This window comes from Salvelinus sp. IW2-2015, linkage group LG16 (assembly GCF_002910315.2).
Source record: "Salvelinus sp. IW2-2015 linkage group LG16, ASM291031v2, whole genome shotgun sequence".
NCBI classification, from domain to species: Eukaryota; Metazoa; Chordata; class Actinopteri; order Salmoniformes; family Salmonidae; genus Salvelinus; species Salvelinus sp. IW2-2015.
The window spans coordinates 22,884,311-22,909,912 of NC_036856.1; the positions used below are offsets into that span (position 1 = coordinate 22,884,311).

The 25,602-nt window shown below is 42.9% G+C and overlaps 1 protein-coding gene and 1 pseudogene across 1 annotated transcript; both read left to right on the forward strand.

Moving 5' to 3' along the window:
• Window positions 1-3,757: 3,757 nt before the first annotated feature.
• LOC139028992 (coiled-coil domain-containing protein 190-like) lies at window positions 3,758-11,677 on the forward strand. The gene is made up of 4 exons (XM_070447722.1): window positions 3,758-3,990; window positions 7,665-7,885; window positions 8,005-8,137; window positions 10,481-11,677. Coding segments are annotated over exons 1-4 (879 nt in total). The 5' UTR covers window positions 3,758-3,988; the 3' UTR covers window positions 11,004-11,677.
• A 226-nt stretch (window positions 11,678-11,903) lies between these two features.
• LOC139028908 (enoyl-CoA hydratase domain-containing protein 2, mitochondrial-like) overlaps window positions 11,904-25,602 on the forward strand; it is a 22,561-nt pseudogene continuing 8,862 nt past the window's right edge.

Consider the following 25,602-nt stretch of genomic DNA (forward strand, 5'->3'; position numbering starts at 1 on the left):
AGTGGCAGTCAGTGCCGTTTAAGATGGGGGACAGCGATTTTTATGTTTTATGAGCATGATATTGGATGACTGTCATTCATATTCCATTCCCCCAGATCAATGTAATAGCGATAGCTTTAGGCTACTACATGATACTCACATTTAACCTATACCCATTATAAGGTTGCTACAACCTAGCCTATGAATGAAAGTTTACAAGGTATGCTAGGTAAACAGGTTGAGAGAAATTTGAATAGTCAAGGTGACAGACATTGACACATTCAATACCGCCTTACGCAGCACTCTTGACTGCATCTAGCTGATCTAGGGTGCAATCTTTGGTCTAACAGTTGCAAACTTCAGTTTCTATTGGACAAATTCAGGTACATTTATCCCCATTTCATTCCGTTTGCTTCCATTTAAGAAAAGTTTTTCAACAGCATCGGTGGAATGAATACATCTCTGATCACACGCAAACACAGTTCACTTTCATAGCAGCCACAATACATACAGCATGATTCGTTTGATTGTTGTATAATATCTTCTTGCATCTACATGCTCTCCTCCTCGCACCTTTTCCCTTCAGTGCACAACACATTAGCTGTCTGTGACCAGGCAAAAAAAACTTTCCAAGCCAATCCTTCATACCTACACACAGCCTACATCATTATCACCATATTATAACGTCATAGTCAACATAGCTACTAGAACTAACGCGTTAGTAAACATGCTACAATCATGCAGTACAGTGTACAGTCAGCAAGAATTTTAGCTGTTACACTGGCGGGCCCGGTTGGCAATAAATTAGTAAAACCAAAAGCTTACCTTGACTTGGAAGACATCCAGTGTTGGATAGCCAGCTAGCTAACATATCCCTCTCTGTTTGATCAGGGTGTTTGAGTAGGCTTAACTTGCTCGCTGCATTCGCTAGCTAAGTAAGGGAAAGTGAAAATGAAAAAGAAAACGGAATATAGTTAGCTCTCTCTCTCTCCCACTCGCTTCTCCTTCATTTCTTAAGAAATGAATTTGTTCAAAACTGTTCAGCTATTGTCTTTCTCTCTCTTTCTCTTTGAGCCAACTACTCACCACATTTTATGCACTGCAGTGCTCGATTCATTCTCTGATCCTTTGATTGGGTGGACAACATGTCAGTTCCTGATGCAGAGCTCTGAGGTTGGAGGATGTCCTCTGAAAGTTGTCATAATTACTGTATAAGTCTATGGAAGCGGGTGAGAACCACAAGCCTCCTAGGTTTTGTATTGAAGTCAATGTAATGTACCCAAAGGAGGATGGACGGAAACTAGCTATCCTCCGACTACACTACAGAGCTCTGTACCTTCATTGTGAAACGGTGTGTTTTAATCAATTAATTGGTGATGTGAATATATTTAGTATAGTTTCACTATTTACATTTTTCTGAAATTCACTGAGGAGGATGATCCTCCCCCTCTTCCCCTGAGGAGCCTTCACTGACACACACACATAACAGATAGCCCTGCCTGCGACTCCAAAACCAATGCCACCCTCGGCCTAAGACGTTGGTTTCTCCCGTGGGAGACCAGAGTTCCGATCCTGCCCTTGACACACACACACAGCACAGATAACAGGCAGCAGAGTGACGGTGTGGTTCAGAGCTGAACAGAGCAGGGTCAGGTACGGTGCTAGAAGCAGCAGCTAAAAACAGCAGTTTTACCGATCGATATGAGATAAAGAAGAGGAGGAGAGATACAAGTCTGTGTTTCATCTTTTCCTCCACATGGGCCTCCCTCGTTCCTCCTCTCCTCCCGAGATGCTTCGCTATCGATTCGACATGAGAGCAGGGTGAGGGAGTTGTGTGTTTGTGTGTATTTGGTTTTACTATCCTTGTGGGGACCAGAAGTCCCAAGTCACAAGTAAAACAAGTACAATTCTGACAAATCTGGACATTTTGCCGGTCCCCACAAGGAAAAGGGCTATTTTAGGTTAAGGGTTAGGTTTAGGGTTAGGGTTACAATTAAGGTTAGGTTTACAATTAGGGTAAACAATAAGGTTAGGGTTAAGGTTAGTTAGGGTTAGGGGTTAGGGAAAATTTAAAAATAATTATTATTTCACCTTTATTTAACCAGGTAGGCTAGTTGAGAACAAGTTCTCATTTGCAACTGCGACCTGGCCAAGATAAAGCAAAGCAATTCGACACATACAACAACACAGAGTTACACATGGAATAAACAAAACATACAGTCAATAATACAGTAGAACAGAGAAAACAAAAAGTCTACATACACTGAGTGCAAATGAGGTAAGATAAGGGAGTTAAGGCAATAAATAGGCCATGGTGGCGAAGTAATTACAATATAGCAATTAAACACTGGAATGGTAGATGTGCAGAAGATGAATGTGCAAGTAGAGCTACTGGGGTGCAAAGGAGCAAGATAAATAAATAAATACAGTATGGGGATGAGGTAGGTAGATAGATGGGCTGTTTATAGATGGGCTATGTACAGGTGCAGTGTTCTGTGAGCTGCTCTGACAGCTGGTGCTTAAAGCTAGTGAGGAAAATATGAGCCTCCAGTTTCAGAGATTTTTGCAGTTCGTTCCAGTCATTGGCAGCAGAGAACTGGAAGGAAAGACGACCAAAGGAGGAATTGGCTTTGGGAGTGACCAGTGACATATACCTGCTGGAGCGCATGCTACGAGTGGGTGCTGCTATGGTGACCAGTGAGCTGAGATAAGGCGGGGCTTTACCTAGCAGAGACTTGTAGATAACCTGTAGCCAGTGGGTTTGGCGACGAGTATGAAGCGAGGGACAACCAACGAGAGCGTACAGGTCGCAATGGTGGGTAGTTGGTGGGTAGAATCAATTGTTTGGTCCACTCAAGGATAGTAAAACAAGTGTGTGTGTGTGTGTGTGTGTGTGTGTGTGTGTGTGTGTGTGTGTGTGTGTGTGTGTGTGTGTGGCTGTGTGTGTGTGTGTGTGTGTGTGTGTGTGTGTGTGTGTGTAAAACAAATGAATACCGTGGAACTTGTATCATTCCAATAACTTTCTCAAAATAACAGCTTACTGACTGAGCTACCAACAAAACGGGTTTCCTTTCCAGGACAGTTTGGCATCCCATCACTGACTGACCCAAATCACCCTAATCCATCCATAAACCCCATGGCCTGCCCTGCCTGGGTTAGAATACAACCACAGCCTCAGCCTGTCACCCAGATTACAAGGAATACCCCTCTGCAATCACAGCATCTGTCAAGAGGTCCTGATCCTTATAGCACACTGCTGTTAATACAAGGTTGCTGGTTCAAACCCTATCCTTGCTGATTGATTCCCCTACATTTCTTATAATAGATGCATCTGACCGTGATGACAGGTGATGGTTGGTTGCAGTTTAGCACACAGCCCTAATTGCGGAGGCAGGTAGCCTAGTGGTCAGAGTGTTGGGCCAGAAACCAAAAGGTTGCTAGATTGAATCCCTGAGCTGACAAGGAATAAATCTGTCGTTCTGCCCCTGAACAAGGCAGTTAACCCATTGTTCCTAGGCCATCATTGTAAATAAGAATTTGTTCTTAACTGATTTGCCTAGTTAAACAAAGGTTAAAATACCCTTTCTTTTCCAATGCCAGCACACTTGATATAGGCCTAGGCCAATGCCTAGCGTTGCGCTAGTCTAATAGTGCTTTCAAACCAGTATCAAGTATTTTGCATAAATCTCCTAACTCTGTTCCTCTCCCTCTGGTTTCCATGGTGATCTAGCGACTGACACTGGTTAAATAGCTTTGTCCCGAGACCTCGTTACCGATAGTTACATCATGGTTGGTACAGGGTGCGGGAGAAATCCTCGTTCTCCCCGCAGAAATACTGACATTCTATCGGACATGGTTCTTTCATAAACTAGGTCTATATATCATAAAACAAAACGCAGCTATTTTACAGTAATTCCGGAATATACACTACTATCGTGTGTATCATCTGTTATGGATACAGAAACATTGTAATTTTCTACTGGCACAATCTGCCCTCAAGGAAGTTATCATGTGAGTTTTACAGAGTGAAATCCTCCTTTGTTATTTTCTTTCCTTGTGGTTTTGTAACAAACGTTTTATTTCCAACAGCAACATATGTGAGTATGGTGGAGAGTTATTGACAATTGTGCTGTGTGTTATATCTTACTTTTTGGATCGCCTGACTGATGGGTACATTATATCCGGTACATTTTGAAGGATCCGCGCAGTGGCGCGCACTTTCTATTTGGGCAAATCCCTCACGTAGTGTACATTTGATTTATCAAAGCCTACACCGTGTATAATTGAAATCATTTCTAAATGGTAACATCGTTTTTTTATGCTTGTGCTTGATGGTGTAATGTAAGAGTTCGATTCTGTGTGATGTGAAAGTTTGAAGTGTAGCCTATTCCTGTAAGTGCTCTCCAGTTGTATCCTGCTCTAGCTCTCTGGTAGAACCCAGATCGAGGCGTGGGAGTCCAGCATAATGTTCTACAATACTACAGCAGCCTGTAGAACCYCTTTGTGTGTGTGTGTGTGTGTGTGTAAGGGAGAGAGAGAGAGAGAGACAGCCATCGGTAAGCGAATTGAAAGAATATGAACATCTCCACTGCCTCTCTGCCATAATTATCACCATTTAAAATGCTAATTTCTCCTCTCCTGCAGGTGCCCAGACAGTGTATGAGACTAAATTGCTTGTCATAGCCGGTCACTCAAAGCTAATGACTGCCTCTGCTCTCTCATTACGCCTGTTGATGGTGAATTATGGCCGCTGTTGATACAAAAGGGAATTTATGCCAGGAACTCAGCTCTTTCTAAGCAGATTCTCCTCCTCTGCTTTGTGCAGGGTTCATTCCAGCCCACTGGAGCTAATAGAAGCAGAGAGATGGAGATTATTGTGTCCTACTACAGCWTTTTTGCTAATGTAGCCTCCCTGTGTGTGAGGGTACTACTCCGTCTACCAAGAGGTTCAGACTTTTATGGCACAGGTGGTAGTGCACTTACCTCGCAACCATAGTGTTGCTGGTTCAAGCTCTGAGTGTCAGAGGTGGGTTTTCAGAGATATTTTTGATTGTTTATTTAACTTTTGTTTATTATCTATTTTGCTTTCTTTGGCAATGTAAAAATATGTTTCCCATGTCAATAAACCCTTTGAATTGAATTGAATTGAATTGAGAGAGAGAGAGAGAGAGAGAGAAAGGTGATGTGTAGATGCTTATAGCCCATGTGTCACGTTCCTGACCTTGTTTTCCTTTTGTATTGTTGTGTTTAGTGGGTCAGGACGTGAGATGGGTGGGCAGTCTGTGTTTGTTCTATGTTAAGTGTCAGGTTTAATTGACCTTGTATGGCTCTCAATCAGAGGCAGGTGTTTTCGTTTTCCTCTGATTGAGAGACATACATAGGGAGGTTGTTAAACATTGTTTGTCGTGGGTGGTTGTCGCTGTGTCTGTGTTTATTGCACCACACGGTACTGTCTCGTCTCTCGTTCGTTCTTTCCTGTTCATGAGTGCATTGTTTTTTATGTTCACCAGTTCAGGTCTGTTTAACGTCGTTTGTTGTTTTGTAGTTTATGCAAGTATAAGTTTTTGTGTTCGTCTTCGTCAGCAAATAAATCTATATGTATTCACAACCCGCTGCACCTTGGTTTAATCCCTGCTCCTCCTCTTCGGATGAAGAGGAGGAGGAGAGTCGTTACACCATGGGTCTGGCTAGCTGCGACAGTGTGTGAGATACCCATGGTGCACTTGGGGAGTGGTAATGCAAAATACAGTGGGTGGAGAGTACTGTACACACACACACATACCCCCCACAAAAACCATGATGAAGTTGACTGCTTTGATGGGAACATCAGTCTCACCATCAGACACTGACCAAAGCAGGCTGTGCTACGTGGGCAGAATAAGCTGGGCTGTAGACACACACACATACAGTACACACACAAATGCACACACACACACACGCACACACTTTGATAAAGCACAGGCCATGCATAAATCTCTCGCTCCTTCTTTATCTCTGTTCCACACTCACACATCTCAGCTTTCAAACTACAGCGCCAAAAACGCTGTCTGGCACGCGTGCTCTCTCTCTTTTGAGAAAGGGCCACACACACACATACACACACATCCTGTTGGGGTGAGTCAGACCCCATGGAGAATAATGATGGGCAATGATTACATTGAGTCAACAGTCAACATGATCTAACAGCCCAGCATAGCAACACCACAACACAAGAAACATATATATAGAGAGTGGGTGGGGGGAGAAAGAGAGAGAGAGAGCACGGGAGGGGGGGGGAGAAAGAGGAGCAGAGAGGCACGAGCAAGGGGGGGGAAAGTGAGAGAACAAATACACACGCTCTGTGTTTGGAATTATGTCAGTGATGGTGATGTGTCTGTGTGTTTACTTGGGTGTTACATGCAACCATACATAATATAGGATGAGTGTAAAGCATGTTTTAACATGATCTGACTGTAATTCATAAATAAGAGAAGGAAAACTGCTGTGAGAAAAGGAATAAAAAGAGACGAATGACATGAATGAAAGAGACAGATGAAATGAATGGCGTTCTGTACGGTACTGTATGAGATCTAATGCTTCCGTACAGTGTATAGACTGTATTATAGACTAACTGTATAACTGGCGTTGATGGAAGTGGCACATACAGTATAGTGTTAATTGGCAGGCCTGACGTTTTGCCCGTCCATAACTACAGAGACCTATAGGAGCCAGGCCCCCAGGGCCTGAACAGGGATGTTATTGATGCAGCTAATGGTAAACATACAGGAAACACCATCAAGGCAGAAAAAAACATTCAATACAACACCTTGGACCCATTGGACATCAGATCAATCTGGAGGGAATCCTATTTGAGTCAGAAAAAGATGTTCATATGATAGGTAAGATATAGAAAACCTTGCAGAGAGCATAACCAACTGAAAATCTCTTAGAAAAAAATATAAACTATTGGAACCACAACTTAAAGATAACTGATATTGGCACAAGATTACGAAAATGTACGTTTAATCCATTGTAAACTAATGTATAAAATGTATTATACAAGAGACAAATTTCACAAATTCTACAGCACAACGGCAGAGTCATGTCTCAAGTGTAAAACTAACAATGACTCAATAATCCATGCCATCTGGGAATGTTATAAAGTCTAAAAGTTATGGGCGGAGTTATAAAGTTGGCTGTCATAAGTATTACAATCTAAATGTACTTTTAATCTGTCTGTCTGCATATTTCAAGACATGGCATATGAGGGTGCAGTGAGATACCCGATGGGTTGGATGATACTTGTCTTGTCAATCATCTTGAAAAAATGTATACTTAAAAACTGTAAATCAACCATTCCTCTGTCATTAACAAAATGGAAAGGTCAAATTCTTAATGATCTAAATGTTGAAGGTGCGTGGGTGATGGAGAGAAACAAAATGGTGCAGTTTGAGTGATGCTGGAGATGGGGGAGCATGTGGGTCTGGCCAGGTGGGTCTGGGCAAGATATAATGCAAAGAAAAAGTCTTACAAAAAATTTAAACATCATACAAAAACAATCCTAAATTAACACCTTGAACGTCTCAGTGTAATGGCTCATTTGTTGGACTGACAGATGTGGGGATGCAGGTTGTCACCCAGGTGATCCGATCTTTCAGTTGTACAGTAGCAGACAGTATCTAACTCTATGTATTTATGTATGTCAGGAGGTGTGAGAGAGCCATGCGTCGTGGTGGTGGTGGTGGTGGTGGTGGTGGTGGCAGGGGGCTGTGGCAGGGCAGCGAGGCCCAAAGGAGAGAGGAGCACAGAGCTCAGGCTCGCCTGCAGGGGGGGTTACAGAGACTGGAGCAGGCCACGAGCTACCACCTCAACACACTCACCACAGAACAACGAAGACTACACAGAGACCTGCTCAACATCAGGACCGGTGAGAGAGATGCTTGTGTGTGTGTATGTGTGTGTGCATGTGTGTGTCTGTGTGTGTGTGTGTGTGTGCATGCATGCATGCGTGCTTGTGTGAGCTGACGTGTACCTGTGTGACCCCAGGTAACCCCTGGAGGAGGAGCCTTCACCCTCTGGTGTCACGACCTGTCAACCCTGACCCCTCCCAACTCTCCATGGCCTACAGGACTACCCTACCCACAATCCCACGGGCCACCAGAGACCCAAAGAAACACAGGTGAGCTCTTCACATCAGAGAAAAACCAAACATGTTTAAATCACTGTGGGTTCCTGTCTCAGGCAGACTGCATCAGCTCAAAGCCACACAGGGCAATTGCTTTACTTCACGAGATGAAACCGCATGAAGTTTTTGCTGTGTAGTTTGCTTATTTCTTTATGATGACAGCCTTACAGCTCTACCACAGTTTATTACAGAGCTACCACAACACTATCAACTGTACAGTGAAGCTGGGACTATTTTTGTTAAAGGGTTAATGTAACATGTTCATAGAAGAATGAAGCTAATCTGTGGAGTGCTAGATTATATAACAGGACCTTCATTGGGCTAATCTAATCCTGGCCCAGATGGTTGAGAGAAGAACTGACAGACTGTCAGGTTAACCTTGGCATTAGTACTTGTCCTTTCAGTTTCTTTGCTAATTTCACTTTAGTGGCTGTGAAAAAGCCAAGTAATAATAAGTATAGAATGTTAGTTTTGACTAATCAAACCCCTGATAACAAATTATCTCTGGAGATGGCCAACCCTTCTTCAGGAGAGCTATACCCTCCTGCATGATTTTGTTCTATCCCTGCTCTAACACACCTGATTATTCTAATCAGCTGCTCACCAGGATGTTGATTAGCTAGAGCAAAAGCCTTCACAGTGCATAACCAGAAGGGAAGGTGCTTTCCTGGTGGAATGTTAGCCAGCCCAGCAGTTGGCCAACTGAAAACATTTTGCAACAGTAACATCTATTTATTTTTCCAACTCAATGAATGCATGAGATATATCTATAGAGTTTAAACTTTAAAGAGAAGATCACATGCCATTCATGGGTTGCACAGCTAGATCCATGAGTGGATGTGCACGTTTTCCAAGATTGCAGTACATCTCCCTGTTCTTCCATGCAGGAACTGTATCCATGTGTTTGCACTGTTATTGTATATCTACACATGTAAAGTTACTCATGATGTTGGTATTGTTGGCTAAGGATGTTTGGTGTTGGTGTTGTGTGTGTGGTGTGGTGTGTGTTGTGTGTGTTGTGTTGTTGTGTGTGTGTGTGTGGTGTGTGTGTGTGTGTTGTGTGTGTGTGTGTTGTGTGTGGTGTGTGTGTGTGGTGTGTGTGGTGTGTGTGTGGTGTGTGTGTGTGGTGTGTGAAACTTCATGTATGTGTGGGAATAGGATATTTCTGTGTGATTTGGGTGGAGGATAGGGTGGAGTGGTCTGTCTGCCGACTGCTATGCTGAGGTGTGTTTCCGTGAGTGTTATGTGAAGTATCGTCGTCGCCCCTGCAACGAGCTGATTGGAGGATGGGGGTTCTAAGCAAGCGGACTGTTATATGATGCTAATCAAGGGGCAGATAACGAGACGCTTAAAACCTCACTCTGAGATACACACAAACAGCTCTCTGTCACTGTGGGCTTTGACTGTCATCCTCTTGAGGAGAGAGGATGGAGAGAGAGAGAGAGAGAGAGAGAGGAGAGAGAGGAGCAGAGAGAGGGAGAGAGATGAGAGGAAGAGAGAGAGAGAGAGAGAGAGAGAGAGAGAGAGAGAAGAGAGGCGAGAAGAGAGAGAGAGAGAAGAGAGAGAGAGAGAGAGAGAGAGAGAGAGAGAGAGAGAGGAGAAGAGAGAGAGGAGGACAGATTTTGGAGAGAGAGAGAGAGAGAGAGAGAGAGAGAGAGAGAGAGAGAGAGAGAGAGAAATTAGTGTGTGTGCGCGTTTGAGAGACATTCACAATTATAGCTCATATCCCATATCTATGCATGTTCTACTGCTTCATACCCCCTTCTCCTCTCTCTAACTGGTAGGCAGCTGGGCTTTCCCCTCTCTTACTGTTAACTAGTGTATGTGGGCGGTTTACAAACACTGTTCTATACTACTCTACATACAGATACTGCTTCTCCACTGATGTGTGTGTCTCTCTGTTTTTCTCTGTGCTGTGGCTTGGCAGGGATCCATGCTGGCTCTTTTAACAGACTGATTCTAAACTCATTTTCTTTTATGATGTGCATCCCTCTGCCAACTTCTAGTGGATTTATTAGTCCCCTTCCTGGTTCCATTTCTTTCTTTCTCCCTCCCTCTATCTCTTTCTCTGTTGTTCAATGCAGCATTTTACTGAATCCACAAAGCTGGCCCCTTGTTTGTTTGTGTGTGTGTCTGGGTATGATTGTTTTGTTGTCCAAAAACATTTGTTATAGCCAATAAACAGACACTGAGTCACAACATGGTGACACAAGGTGGATACTGATAGTTTGTTGTGTGTGTGTGCGTGCGTACGTTTGTGTGTTGTCTGACTGATTATCTCTATTTCTCTCTCTCTCTCTCTCTCCCGCACTCTGTCTTCCCCCCTCATTGTCTCAGGTCAGTGAAAGCTGTGTGTGGGGGAGTGTCTGGTCTGGCTGCACTCCAGGCTCGGGTCCATGACTTCCTCTGCAGCTCTGCAGACCCACAGAGACAGGGGGCAGAGAGCTCAGTGGCGCCACTCTGCCTGCCAGACCTCAAACTGCAGCCTGCAGCAGAATTGACCAGCACTGTGCTGGGGGATAGAGGGGAAGCGGAAGGGACGGAGGGGAGAGCTGAGAGGGAGAGAGAAGATGTGAGGAGAGAGGGGAGGGCAACGCGAAAGAAGGAGGAAGAGAATGGGAGGACAGACAGAGACAGAGAGAAAGAGGAGTATTATCCTCTCCCTCCTCCCCCCTCTGACTTCCTCGCTGCTGATGGTCGGCCCAGAACGCTCCACCTCCTGCCTGATTTCAACCAATCACTGGCCGAGGCTCGTAAAGCTCGCTACATCCGTTACCGAGGTCGACCCCCCTGCGAGAGGGAGCTGTCAATCACTGAGATATTCGCCAGGGGCAACACAGGTTCCATCCACAGATTCTGAAAAGAGAGTAACCCTGTAAGACAGAACACATCCTGTGAGTGTGGCTAGTAGTATGTGACTTTTCTTTTAACCTGGGACCTCTGCGCATGTGTTAGTCCATTAAGCAAAAGCCTTAGTATTTGCTCGGGGAGCTACAGCAAGTCTTCAGGTCTCAGGCAAGGTTACTCATCGTGCGAGCGTGGTTCACCAAACCACTTCCGTTATATCATGGACACCTCCATAAGCATTAGATCCATTCCAACCTACTATGTTTGGACTACGTTGTGTCATACTGAACAGGGCTTTGGTCTCTGATGCACCTGTTCTGTGCCAAACTGACAATGCATCTTATTCAGTGTTTCTATTTCTATTTTATTAGGCAAGTCAGTTAAGAACAAATTCTTATTTACAATGACAGCCTACCGGGGAACAGTGGGTTAACTGCCTTGTTCAGGGGCAGAACGACTGATTTTTACCTTGGAGATTCAATCCAGCAACCTTTCGGTTACTGGCCCTGCCGCCCTGTGAATGTATATCTGTGAATGTAGCATATGAGATCTGCTCAATGTAAAAGTCCATAATATCTTTTGTGTTAAATCACGTACCTGATTGAAATTCTCAATGTATGTAAAGTATAATGTTTAAAACTGTTCGCTCATGAATCATGATTTATCGTAATAAAATAGAGGCCATGAGGTGGTTGCATCAGTGCCTCTGTAGTGTGTGTGTGTGTGTGAGGAGAACGCCCCCTGGCGACAGCTATAGGTATTGGTTTACATTTTTTGCCAATCAATGACCATAAATACTTTAAAGAATAATGTAGGCATATTTAGTATCACAATGTTATGATAGACCTATATAAAAAAAAAAGTTATGTTCTGTGGTATTATTAATCTTCTATGAAATCTATTGTTTTAAGCCATGGACAACTCAGGCTTTATGCTTAGTCGGTGTTTTGTGTCAGTAACCAAGGCGACGAGTGCGTCCAACAATGAAAAGAGAGAAAAAGAAGAGGAGCGTGACCAAACAGGTTGGAGTACGATTTAGGAGGCTCAAAGTTTCAACTTTCAACTTTTATTAGTCGTATCTACAGGGTACACATGGTATACACAGTCCAACGAAATGCTTACTTGCAGATTCCTTCTCGACTATGCAACAACAATAAGAAATAATAAAACCTAAAAATACAAACGGCTCAGTAGAATAGAATAAACATTTTAGCATCAATTTATAGTCCAATTTATAGTCCAATTTTTCCATGTGTATTGGGCATTGGGGTATTAGGGGACAAGTGTTTAAATTGTGCATTATTTACCAATAATAATAAGACTGGTAGCACCAGAACATGGTGGGTGTAGCATGAATGCATATGCGTGTGTGTGTGTTCGCGCGCCCGTGTGTGTGATGTCTTCTGTTTCTGTGTGTCTCACATAGGAGCTGATCTGAAGGAGAGAGCTGAGATTAACCACCCTGACTCCGATCTATTTGTTCATTGACTGCTCTCACTCCTGACTGAGATCGGTGGGTGGTGTGTGTGTGGGCCAGGGGCTTCCCCCAGTCTAGTTCAGCCTTCAGCCTGTTCTCATGCTAGTACATCTCACCCCCATCCTCATAGTATGTAATGTTATGATATGGGGGTAGTTTAGTGTTAGCACACAGTTAGGCAACACACTGCCATGATACACTTCCACACTCCATCACCCAGGTGGCAGCACCAACCGGATCGAGGGCGGTGCTCTGCCAGGAGGCTTTGATAAGCACATCAGGGGCCTCCCGGGTGGTGCAGTGGTCTGTGCCACCAGAGACTCTGGGTTTGAGCCCAGGCTCTGTCGCAGCTGGCCGCGACCGGGAGGTCCATGGGGCGACGCACAATTGGCCCAGCGTTGTCCGGGTTAGGGAGGGCTTGGCCGGCAGGGATATCCTTGTCTCATCGCGCACTAGTGACTCCTGTGGCGGGCCGGGCGCAGTGCACGCTGACCAGGTCGCCAGGTGTGGTGTTTCCTCTGACACATTGGTGTGTCTGYCTTCCGGGTTGGATGTGCGTTGTGTCAAGAAGCAGTGCGGCTAGGTTGGGTTGTGTTTCGGAAGACGCATGGCTCTCGACCTTCGCCTCTCCCGAGTCCATACGGGAGTTGCAGCGATTAGACAAGACTGTAACTACTACCAATTGGATACCACGAAATTGGGGAGAATAAAAAAWAAAAAAGATAAGCACATCAGGTGCTGCCAATTAAGGTGATTGTCAGTCTGTGTCCCAGCTGGAAAAGCCACGAGGCTGCAGGTTTTTCTTTGGCAGCCATGAGGCCTTTTGTTTGTTTTTGAGTTTTGTGTTTGGGCATGTCTTTGGTATTTCTCTTTTTTGTACATATTTAAGTTTCGTCACCATCTGAACAAATAATAATCCGCTTGGACTGGCCGATTAAGAGGTCAAAAAGGAGCTGGCAGTCTCCTTAGTACATGTACATTCAACACCTGGTCGCTTACGCTTATTTCTCACATTTATGCACATCAAATATATTATATTTATGCACAGGATGAGCCTGCAGGAAGGGTACCAGATGAGGGTGTGTCTTCCCTGTAACGCACAACATTGAGATTGCCTGCACATCAAATATATTAGCAGGCTATTTATTGGTTTCGTAACAATAACTAGATCTGTCTGATCTCTCCACATGGTGTTCTACTCTCTGGGTGTTGCGTTGCTATGGACATTGCATTGCTATGGCAGCCACTTTGCCCATACCGACGGTTGTCATGGTGGATGGCTTCGCCCTTGGAGGGGGTCTGGAGCTGGCGCTCGCCTGTGACCTTCGCACTGCCGGTCAGTGACCTCTAACCTATCACCATAAGCCAGGCTGAAACACAGTTCCATACCGACAGGGGTGATAGTAAGCTGGTCCGGTACAGCGTCCCGGCAACTTAACGGTAAAACATGAGCCTATCACAATAATTACACAAAACGCCAAGAACTATAGACTTTAACACCATTAACATTACCCCATGTCAAAGGCATGAAAATGTGCGAATTGACTTGAAACCGAGTGGTATACGCTTCAAATGATGTTGTCGTTCGACAAGAACACTTTGCCAAGGCGGAGATGAGTGGCCCATACCGAGACGTGCATGGACAGCAGTGGATGCATCAATTCAGACTACAAGTGTACGCCTAATGACAATCGCAGAATGCCATTACAATACACGTTTAGGTGTTTTGTAAGATGCCTCTTTCCCGTCATCAAATTGTGGGTGCACAGTGCACTATTTGGATGCTTGAATTATTTTGTGAGTGAACGAAGATTCGCAGGTAGCCTAGAGAGCACTTTTTTTAAGTGATTGACAATCAGATGAAAACATTAATGGTTTATGCCACAATAATGTTAAGTTATTTGTTCATCTTTACTAGTCCCACAGAGATTATATGAAATGAATTATATATGTAATTCTATAACTACACCTAGGCTATGAACAAAATGTTTATAGGGAGAGGCCCATTCCGGTAAGACATTTCATTTACCTTCAGCCCTATATACCGAGATACTTTGCTCACTTCTGGCCATGTGATTTATTAGAAGAACATGGTGTTACGTGATTTACAACAATCATTTGATATTATGGGGAAAAGGGATGCATGTTATTTAGATTAGGGGAAATTAATAACCCGATAATAAACCTGATAACCTGAAAAACAAAGTACACAAACAAAACTGAAAATAGAAAAAACAACCATTAGAGGGTATAAATCGATGGCGACAAGTTATTTTTTTATCTGACTCGGCTAGCGATAAACAAAATGGTTATTTTGATATTTTTTTTATTTAGTATTAACCGCTGATCTTGATTAATCTCGAGGAAGAAATTAGTTGGTGATGAGTAGTTGGCATAAAAGTATTTGTAGACTACTGTAAATCATAATCTTGATCTTGTGAATTAATGATGCACTTTGTCAATCTCTCTGCCATTTCCTGGTTGCTAAAATTCTAATAGTTCACCTAATTTCAGTTTGTGACAAAACAAGCAAGTGTAGAGAATCATTGTACCATCTAAACCATTGTGATATATATTTTCCATAACCAAAAATATTGTATTTTTTGTTGTTTTAAAGCTGGTGTAAACAAGTAAAAAATGCAAAAACGAAACTTAAGCTTGAGAAGCAACTTTTTTCTTTATTTACAAATGTTTACATTTATGTGGTTATTAAGTATGCTGGTCTATGTCAAATCACTGATTAGTTATGTTTCAAGTTCAGGTCTTTTAGGTTTATCTTTGTGGTGATCTGTCTAGTACAAACAATCACAGAGATAATCAAATGAATCACAAATTAAATTAAACATTTAAGCGTTAATTGTGTTTTGGTGAAGCAGCCCACTAAACAACAGACTGAACTGACCCTGAACCCAGGAGTTTCCCCAGAATGTCTTGGGCAGCGCAGTGAACCAGAGTTCAGTGACGTGTCAGAACAAAGTGCACAATCGAATGTCCAATTCTGACTAGTAACTCTTTTGATTATATGCCAATGGGGACACTAGTCAAAGGTGAGTGACACCATTACACCTGTATCACTATGCATTACTATGCATTTGTCCCATTTCAAATGTAATTTTAATTGTCTTGTGTTTGACATTCAGAACCCCCCATCTCTGACTAGCCTGGCTGAAGCTACCCGCATGACTCACAGCGCAGGGAGAGCTTTAATCACACTAGCCTGGAAATTAGGCCGTTCATGCAATATTCGCTCAAAAATTGTGCAACGGGTTTGATTGGTTCTTGCAAATGTTTTTTATTTTCTGAGGTTGAGAATTTGAAAGGATTTGAAAATCCAACCATTGTAATGGAAGTGAGGGGGGGTGTTACTCTGGGGCTGTGTATGTGGGTGTTTGAATGAGAAAGACACAGCAGAGAGCCAACCAATAATAATTATTATTTTCTTGTCTGTATCAAGCAGCTCACTTAATGTCAGACTGAACTATGACTCTGAACTTGTATCCATGTGTCCCCAGTTGGGCTGAGCTGACTAGTGGTGTTCACACCAATGTTCATTATGGAATCGGCTGAGAACCCCAGTGAATTGTGAGACTCTACTACAACTGTATCACAATGCATGACATATTATATGTTGAAAGTAAAGTACCAGGGCACGTATATGTAAAGTGTAGGAGTGCTGGAGTAGGATTAGCCCCCCTTCTGAGACGCTAGGATCAGCACTCCTACCGCTGAGACTCTGAGTACGGGCCAAATCCTATTTCAGTGTTCTTGTTTTTGACTCACTCAGACAACAGATAACTCCCCATCTCTATTTTATGTTTGTAAGTATTCAAGGAAATTGTCTAATAGCAGAGTGAATCTAAAATTACAACGCAATAATATTCCTTTCACAGACATTAGGTATATCATCTATTGGATATTCGATAGTCAATTCTTACATTGATAAGTGTCTTTATTGACCAGTGTTCCACCCAGCTAAACTCAGAAAAAAAAGAAACGTCCCTTTTTCAGGACTCTGTCTTTGAAAGATAATTCGTAAKAATCCAAATAACTTCACAGAGCTTCATTGTAAAGGGTTTAAACACTGTTTCCCATGCTTGTTCAATGAACCATAAACAATTAATGAACATGCACCTGTGGAACGGTCGTTAAGACACTAACCGCTTACAGACGGTAGGCAATTAAGGTCACAGTTATGAAAACTTAGAACACTAAAGAGGCTTTTCTACTGACTCTGAAAAATACTAAAATAAAGATGCCCAGGGTCCCTGCTCATCTGCGTGAATGTGCCTTAGGCATGCTGCAAGGAGGCATGAGGACTGCAGATGTGGCCAGGGCAATTTATTACCATGTCTGTACTGTAAGACGCCTAAGACAGCGCTACAGGGAGACAGGACGAACAGCTGATCGTCCTCGCAGTGGCAGACCACGTGTAACAACACCTGCACAGGATCGGTACATCCGAACATGACACCTGCGGGACAGGTACAGGATGGCAACAACAACTGCCCGAGTTACACCAGGAACGCACAATCCCTCCATCAGTGCTCAGACTGTTCGCAATAGGCTGAGAGAGGCTGGACTGAGGGCTTGTAGGCCTGTTGTAAGGCAGGTCCTCACCAGACATCACCGGCAACAACGTCACCTATGGGCACAAACCCACCGTCGCTGGACCAGACAGGGGCGGTGTGTCACAACATCATCGGACTGAGCTTGTTGTCATTGCAGGCAATCTCAATGCTGTGTGTTACAGGGAAGACATCCTCCTCCCTCGTGTGGTACCCTTCCCGCAGGCTCATCCTGACATGACCCTCCAGCATGACAATGCCACCAGCCATACTGCTCGTTCTGTGCGTGATTTCCTGCAAGACCGGAATGTCAGTGTTCTGCCATGGCCAGCGAAGAGCCCGGATCTCAATCCCATTGAGCATGTCTGGAACCTGTTAGATCTGAGGGTGAGGGCTAGGGCCATTCCCCCCAGAAATGTCCGGGAACTTGCAGGTGCCTTGGTGAAAGAGTGGGGTAACACCTCACAGCAAGAACGGGCAAATCTGGTGCAGTCCATGAGGAGGAGATGCACTGCAGTACTTAATGCAGCTGGTGGCCACACCAGATACTGACTGTTACTTTTGATTTTGACCCCCCCCCCCCCCCCGTTCAGGGACACATTATTCAATTTCTGTTAGTCACATGTCTGTGGAATTTGTTCAGTTTGTCTGTTGTTGAATCTTGTGTAAATATTTGTATGAACATATGTTAAGTTTGCAGAAAATAAACACAGTTGACAGTGAGAGGACGTTTCTTTTTTTGCTGAGTTTAGTTCCACTTATCTAATGTATTCTAGTACAATCATTCCTGATTGAATTTGTCAACTTGTATTCACCAAGCCTTTCATCAGCTATGAATAACGGAGTACTGTATGTGCTCAGTCAGAGTAAAGTATGAGGTCCTTATCAGTGTCACACCCTGATCTTTCACCTGTCTTCGTGCTTGTCTCCACCCCCCACCAGTTGTCTCCCATCTTCTCTCTTTATCCCCTATGTATTTATACCTGTGTTCTCTGTCAGTTGCCAGTTTGTTTTGTTCGTCAAGCCTACCAGTGTTTTCCCCCCTTACTCCAGTCTGTTTCTAGTTCCTGTTTTCTAGTTTTGACCATTCTGCCTGCCCTGACCCTGAGACTGCGACTGCCTGTCGTTCTGTACCTTTTGGACTCTGATKTGGATTACTTACCTCTGCCTGCCCTTGACCTATCGTTTTGCCTGCCCCGTGTTCTAGTAATAAACGTTTGTTACTTTGACACTGTCTGCATCTGGGTCTTCCCTAAAATGTGATAATCAGTCCCATTTCAGTTGCTTTCTTTTTGATTTACTCAGGCACATCCCAATCTCTGAGGAATTCTGTCATCTGAAATGTTAAATAATTGCAATGCTGTCAAAACATTTAAGCATGAGGGATGTGCATTTGATTTCCAAGCTATCATTTTATTGTTTTTATCTTCCGGTGTGTGTTGGTGGAGCAGCCCATTTAACACAAGACTGAAATGTGTTCCTGACCTTAGCCTGTCTGGTACCCATTATTAGCCCACAATATGATCTCCCTAAGGACGCAAAGGTGAGAGGTTCTACTACACCTCTATCTATGCATGATGTTCAGCGTAAAATGCCAGAGGTGATTTTAATCCCATTTCAATGGTCTTYTTTTTAACCAAAACTTCCTTCAATCTTAAATGTGAAGTGTTTTAAACAAAGCCAACATTTCTTTCAATTTGCAGAACGTATTTGAGGAAAAGGTCTAGAAGACTGAATATGCTATTCTTTGTACATTTTTACTTTGTTATTATCAATCTTATAGACCAGCAGATGTCACACGCATTGGCATCTATAGGATATTTGATAGTCAAGTCATACATTGATAAGTGTCTCTTGGTGCATTTCAATCGATAGGGGTTAACTCTGTTTTATTGATGAGTTTAAAAAAAAAAAATTCTATCACTCCAGTGAGAAATTCATCGCTGATCTTTTGAGGGATCTGCACATCAGTTAGACATCATATCACTGAGTACAATTTGAATCTGACTTTCCCTATTCTAAAACCAGAATGGCATCATATCCTACATACCATGTGGTACACAATTTTCTAACTTCTAAAACATCAGGTCTCAAATGTAAACTTTACACTCTAGTATTAATGAATGAACACCATATTTAAGTTTGGTTTTATTTTATTTGTTGACAAGCTTGCACTAGTTCAGACCATATAGACTGAGTTTTATGGAATTGTGGTTTTGTACTGTCACTTATGTTTTATATTCTATGAACGCAACATGTAAAGTGTTGGTCCCATGTTTCATGAGCTGAAAAAAATTGTTCCATACGCACAAAAAGCGTGTGTACAAAGTTTTATTGAAATAAGCTTTTTGTGCGTATGGAAAAATGTAATAAAGCTTTGCCAAGATAAATCATCCACCTGACAGGTGTGGCATAGCAAGAAGCTGATTAAACAGCATGATCAATACATAGGTGCACCTTGTGCTGAGGACAAAATGCCACTTTAAAATGTGCAGTTCTGTCACAACACAATGCCACAGATGTCTCAAGTTTTCAGGGAGTGTGCATGCTGACTGCAGGAATGTCCACCAGAGCTGTTGACAGAGAATTTAATGTTAACTTCTTTACCAACATTGTTTCAGGGAATTTGGAATTTGGGAATTACGTCTAACCGGCCTCACAAATGCAGACCACGTGCAACCATGCCAGCCCAGGATCTCCACATCCGACTTCTTCACCTGCTGGATCGTCTGAGACCAGCCACCTTCAGATCCACGCCCCTACCTTTTTATTATTTTTTATTTATTTAATATTTTATAAGGTGTCTGTGACCAACCGATCCATATCTGTATTCCCAGTCATGTGAAAACCATTGATTAGGGCCTTATTACTTTATTTCGTTACATAAACTGTAACTCAGTAAAGTCTTAAATGGTTGCGTTTTGTATTTTTGTTCTGTATATGAATGTAGGCTTAGAGTATAATGTGTCTGTTTCGCTCAAGTGTTTTGTTAGTACAGGACCTTTTTTTGTTATTTAATGTATGTAGTTCTATCCTTGAGCTGTTCTTCCCTATTGGTTCTGTATTATGTCAAGAGTAGCCTAGAGGGGTTGGGTTAAATGTGGAAGAAACATTTCAGTTGAATGCATTCAATTGTACAGTCGTGGCCAAAAGTTTTGAGAATGACACAAATATAAATTTTCACAAAGTCTGCTGCCTCAGTTTGTATGATGGCAATTTGCATATACTCCAGAATGTTATGAAGAGTGATCAGATGAATTGTTCTTTGCCCTGCAAATGAACTGAATCCCCCAAAAACATTTCAGCCCTGCCACAAAATGACCAGCTGACATCATGTCAGTGATTCTCTCGTTAACACAGGTGTGAGTGTTGTCGAGGACAAGGCTGGAGATCACTCTGTCATGCTGATAGAGTTCGAATAACAGACTGGAAGCTTCAAAAGGAGGGTGGTGCTTGGAATCATTGTTCTTCCTCTGTCAACCATGGTTACCTGCAAGGAAACACGTGCCGTCATCATTGCTTTGCACAAAAAGGGCTTCACAGGCAAGGATATTGCTGCCAGTAAGATTACACCTAAATCAACCATTTACCGGAACATCAATAACTTCAAGGAGAGTGGTTCAATTGTTGTGAAGAAGGCTTCAGGGCGCCAAAGAAAGTTCAGCAACCGCTAGGACCGTCTCCTAAAGTTGATTCAGCTGCAGGATTGGGGCACCACCAGTACAGAGCTTGCTCAGGAATGGCAGAAGGCAGATGTGAGTGCATCTGCACGCACAGTGAGGCAAAGACTTTTGGAGGATGGCCTGGTGTCAAGAAGGGCAGCAAAGAAGCCACTTCTCTCCAGGAGAAACATCAGGGATATACTGATATTCTGCAAAAGGTGGGGTTGCTTCTCAGCCAAGGGATTTGGCTCACTCACATTTTTGCCMAAGAACACAGCCATGAGTAAAGAATGGTACCAATACATCCTCCGAGAGCAACTTCTCCCAACCATCCAGGAACAGTTTGGTGACGAACAATGCCTTTTCCAGCATGATGGACCACCTTGCCATAAGGCAAAAGTGATAACTAAGTGGCTCGGGGAACAAAACATTGATATTTTGGGTCCATGGCCAGGAAACTCCCCAGACCTTAATCCCATTGAGAACTTGTGGTCAATCCTCAAGAGGCGGGTGAACAAACAAAAACCCACAAATTCTGACAAACTCCAAGCATTGATTATGCAAGAATGGGCTGCCATCAGTCAGGACGTGGCCCAGAAGTTAATTGACAGCATGCCAGGGCGGATTGCAGAGGTCTTGAAAAAAAAGGGTCAACACTGCAAATATTGACTCTTTGCATCAACTTCATGTAATTGTCAATACAATCCTTTGACACTTATGAAATGCTTGTAATTATACTTCAGTATTCCATAGTAACATCTGACAAAAATGTCTAAAGACACTGAGGCAGCAGATTTTGTGAAAATTAATATTTGTGTTATTCTCAAAACTTTTGGCCACAACTGTACTAGGTATACCCGTTTCCCTTAGCTGCTGCTTTAGCAACGGCTAATGCTGATCGTAATGAAATATTAAATGTGTCAGTGTCAAGTGAATTTGGGTAGAATCAATCCACACTGCTCTAGGCTATTGTGGACTGTGGAGTAGTGCAATATTATATAAGGTTAGGATTCAAGTAAGTGTAAATTTCTTACAAATACGCAAAGGTGGTAGCAGGAATTGACAGACCCGGACACTTAAGGCAGGGAAATACCCCCTCATGATGTGTTGAGTAAACCAAATTTAAAGGATGTGCCAAGTAGGACAATAGCAAAACCCTGCTTATAAGTAGGATCCTCCAGGGCATTGGTGGTCAGTTTCTTAAATAGTTTTTTAAACTTTCACGACTTTGTCAGAGACCTATTGCTTATCTTGATCGGAGCTTGTGATGATATGGTTGCTGGTCTCAGGGACATATTTACCCTCCTTATCAGCCTTCTTCCGTAGAACAAGGTAGGTTCCTAGGGAGCCACGACAACAAGATGTGTCAAGAGGAGAATAATGAGTCTCTGTCCACATACACCCAGTGCACTGTATTAAAACGTAATAGGCCTATACTGGCTCCCTGCATTGTCACTGACTTAAAAAGAGGCTATTCATGTACATAATTTACCCCATAACAAGCAAGTCAAGCTGAGAGGGGCTAGCCATGCAGAGTAATGTGTGGTTGTGGTAACTACACAYGATCTGTGAGAAACAACTTCATGGATATTATTTTTATTAGTGGAGGCTGCTTAGGGGAGGATGGCTCATAATGGCTCCAATGGAGTCAAAGAATGGTATCAAACACATCAAAGGTGTGGTTTCCATGTGGTTGATACAACTCCATTGACTCCATTTCAGCCATTATTATGAGCTGTCCTCCCCTCAGCAGCCTCCACTGATTCTTATGTACAGTATATTACATTTATATTCTGTAGCATCTGAGTTACACACATACATATCAGTCTAAATACAGGTAACTGCCAAAATAATGGGAACGCTTGAGTAAATGAGGGATACAAATTATATTGACACACAGGTGTGGCTCCTGAGTTAATTTAGCAATTAACATCCCGTCATGCTGAAGGTTATGTATAAAATGCTGTCATGGCAGAGGATGACAATGCCCCGATCCACAGGGCATGAGTGGTCACTGAATGGTTTGATGAGCATGAAAACAATGTAAGCCATGGCGGTCTGTCACCAGATCTCAACCCAATTGAGCACTTATGGGAGATTCTAGAGCGGCACCTGATTTTATTAGTCACTCACTCTGATATATTAACATGGCGTAAGTCATGGCAAAATGTGTAGAATTGCAGGAAATTGGCTTCAAAACTGCAAAAAATAATAATCCACCCTATGGCTAAATGTGTATAATTGCATCAGACTTGCTTTAAAACTGCAACATTTTCTGTACGCCCCATGGCAAAATGTGTAGAATTGCAGGAAATTATATTTTATATTTGAGATTCTTCAAAGTAGCCACCCTGACAGCTTTGCATGACAGCTTTGCACACTCTTGGCATTCTCTCAACCAGCTTCATGAGGTAGTCACCTGGAATGCATTTTGATTAACAGGTGTGCCTTGTTAAAAGTTAATTTGTGGAATGTTTTTCCTTACGGCCAATCAGTTGTGTTGTGACAAGGTAGGGGTGGTATACAGAAGATAGCACTATTTGGTAAAAAACCAAGTCCATATTACGGCAAGAACAGCTCAAATAAGCAAAAGGAATCGACAGTCTATCATTCCTTTAAGACATGAACGTCAGTCAATGCGGAAAATGTCAAGAACTTTGAAAGTTTCTTCAAGTGTAGTCGCAAAACCATCAAGCGCTATGGTGAAACTGGCCCCCATAAGGACCGCCACAGGAAAGGAAGACCCAGAGTTACCTCTGCTGCAGAGGATAAGTTCATTAGAGTTACCAGCCTCTGAAATTGCAGCCCAAATAAACGCTTCACAGAGTTCAAGTAACAGACACATCTCAACATCAACTGTTCAGAGGAGATTGCATGAATCAGGCCTTCATGGTCGAATTGCTGCAAAGAATCCACTACTAGAGGGCACAAATAATAAGAAGAGACTTGCTTGGGCCAAGAAACACAAGCAATGGACATTAGACCGGTGGAAATCTGTCCTTTGGTCTGATGAGTACAAATTTGAGATTTTTGGTTCCAACCGCCGTGTCTTTGTGAGACGCAGAGTAGGTGAACGGGTGATCTCCACATGTGTAGTTCCCACCGTGAAGCATGGAGGAGGAGGTGTGATAGTGTGGTGGTGCTTTGCTGGTAACACTGTCAGTGATGTATTTAGAATTCAAGGCACACTTAACCAGCATGGCTACCACAGCATTCTGCAGCGATACGCCATCCCATCTGGTTTGCGCTTAGTGGGACTATAATTTGTTTTTCAACAGGACAATAACCCACCACACCTCCAGGCTGTGTAAGGGCTATTTGACCAAGAAGGAGAGTGATGGAGTYCTGCATCAGATGACCTGGCCACCACAATCACTCAACCTCAACCCAATTGAGATGGTTTGAGATGAGTTGAACCGCAGAGTGAAGGAAAAGCATCCAACAAGTGCTCAGCATGTGTGAGAAAATCCTTCAAGACTGTTGGAAAAGCATTCCAGGTGAAGCTGGTTGAGAGAATGCAAGAGTGTGCAAAGCTGTCATCAAGCTGTCATTTTGGTTGCTACATGATTCCATATGTGTTATTTCATAGTTTTGATGTCTTCACTATTATTCTACAATGTAGAAAATAGTAAAAAATAAAGAGCAACCCTTGAATAAATAGGTCTGTCCAAACTTTTGACTGGTACTTTATAAGTCCACTTAACTGAAATGTTGAGCTTTTTATTTTGACCCATTTGGTTTGTATTTTAGGTGAAATCCGTTTATGATTTGGCATATTTTGGGCATTATTTGGGGCATTTTTTTGACAGTCCATTTTTTTTCTTACTTCTTATTTTAAGGCGCTTTTACATGATTCTATCATATGGAGTGCAGCTGTACATGCTGATGATAAGCACAAACAATCTTGATTTATTCGTATACTAATTAATTTAGTTACCAGCAATGTGCAAACTATATTTGTTTGTAAATTCTGAGAGAAATGTACGTTTTTGATAACTCTGAGTCTATTATTTATATAATTGTTAAAACAGCATATTTAGTTGCCATTTGTTGAACATTTTGTATACCAGTGTATTTAAATGGAAATAATGTTTAATGTTTGAATACTAAATGTATTCAAAAATTTAACATGATTTCTTTCACTCTTTTGTGTGTTTTTTGCTCTGACAGACACATCAGTTAGTCTGTACTCCCACCGTTGCTTAATGACAGCCAAGCGGACCTTAAACTATCTTGTGTGTGTTTCAGCCTACTCTGCACAGATGGGTTTGATTGAGAAGACACAGGGCTACTCCCAGGGGCTGGTAGATGACCAAAGGTCAACTGCATACACACACACACACACACACACACACACACACACACACACACACACACACACACACACACACACACACAACACACCACACACACACACACACCACACCATCAACACCACACGACTCCCATCACATCCACACCACAGGAGGTTGGTGGCACCTTGATTGGGAGGACGAGCTCGTGGTAATGGCTGGAGCGGAATGAGTGAGATGGTATCAAATACATTAAACACATAGCTTCCATGTGCTTGATGCCATTCCATTTACTCCGTTCCAGCCATTATTATGAGCCGTCCTCCCTCAGCAGCCTCTACTGATCCACACCATAATTTACCATCATGAAATCTTGTGTTTTTTTGCATGAGTTACATTTACATTTACATTTTAGTCATTTAGCAGACGCTCTTATCCAGAGCGACTTACAGTAGAGTGCATAAATTTTATTACATTTTACATACTGAGACAAGGATATCCCTACCGCCAAACCCTCCAACCCGGACGACGCTATGCAATTGTGCGTCGCCACGGACCTCCCGATTGCAGCCGGCTGCGACAGAGCCTGGGCGCGAACCCAGACTCTGGTGGCGCA

What these genes read in the sequence shown, in the direction of transcription:
- LOC139028992 (XM_070447722.1), top strand. An exon ending in CCTGCTCAACATCAGGACCG is followed by an intron (nt 7,886 to 8,004) that starts GTGAGAGAGATG and finishes GTGTGACCCCAG; the next exon opens with GTAACCCCTGGAGGAGGAGC. An exon ending in AGAGACCCAAAGAAACACAG is followed by an intron (nt 8,138 to 10,480) that starts GTGAGCTCTTCA and finishes TCATTGTCTCAG; the next exon opens with GTCAGTGAAAGCTGTGTGTG.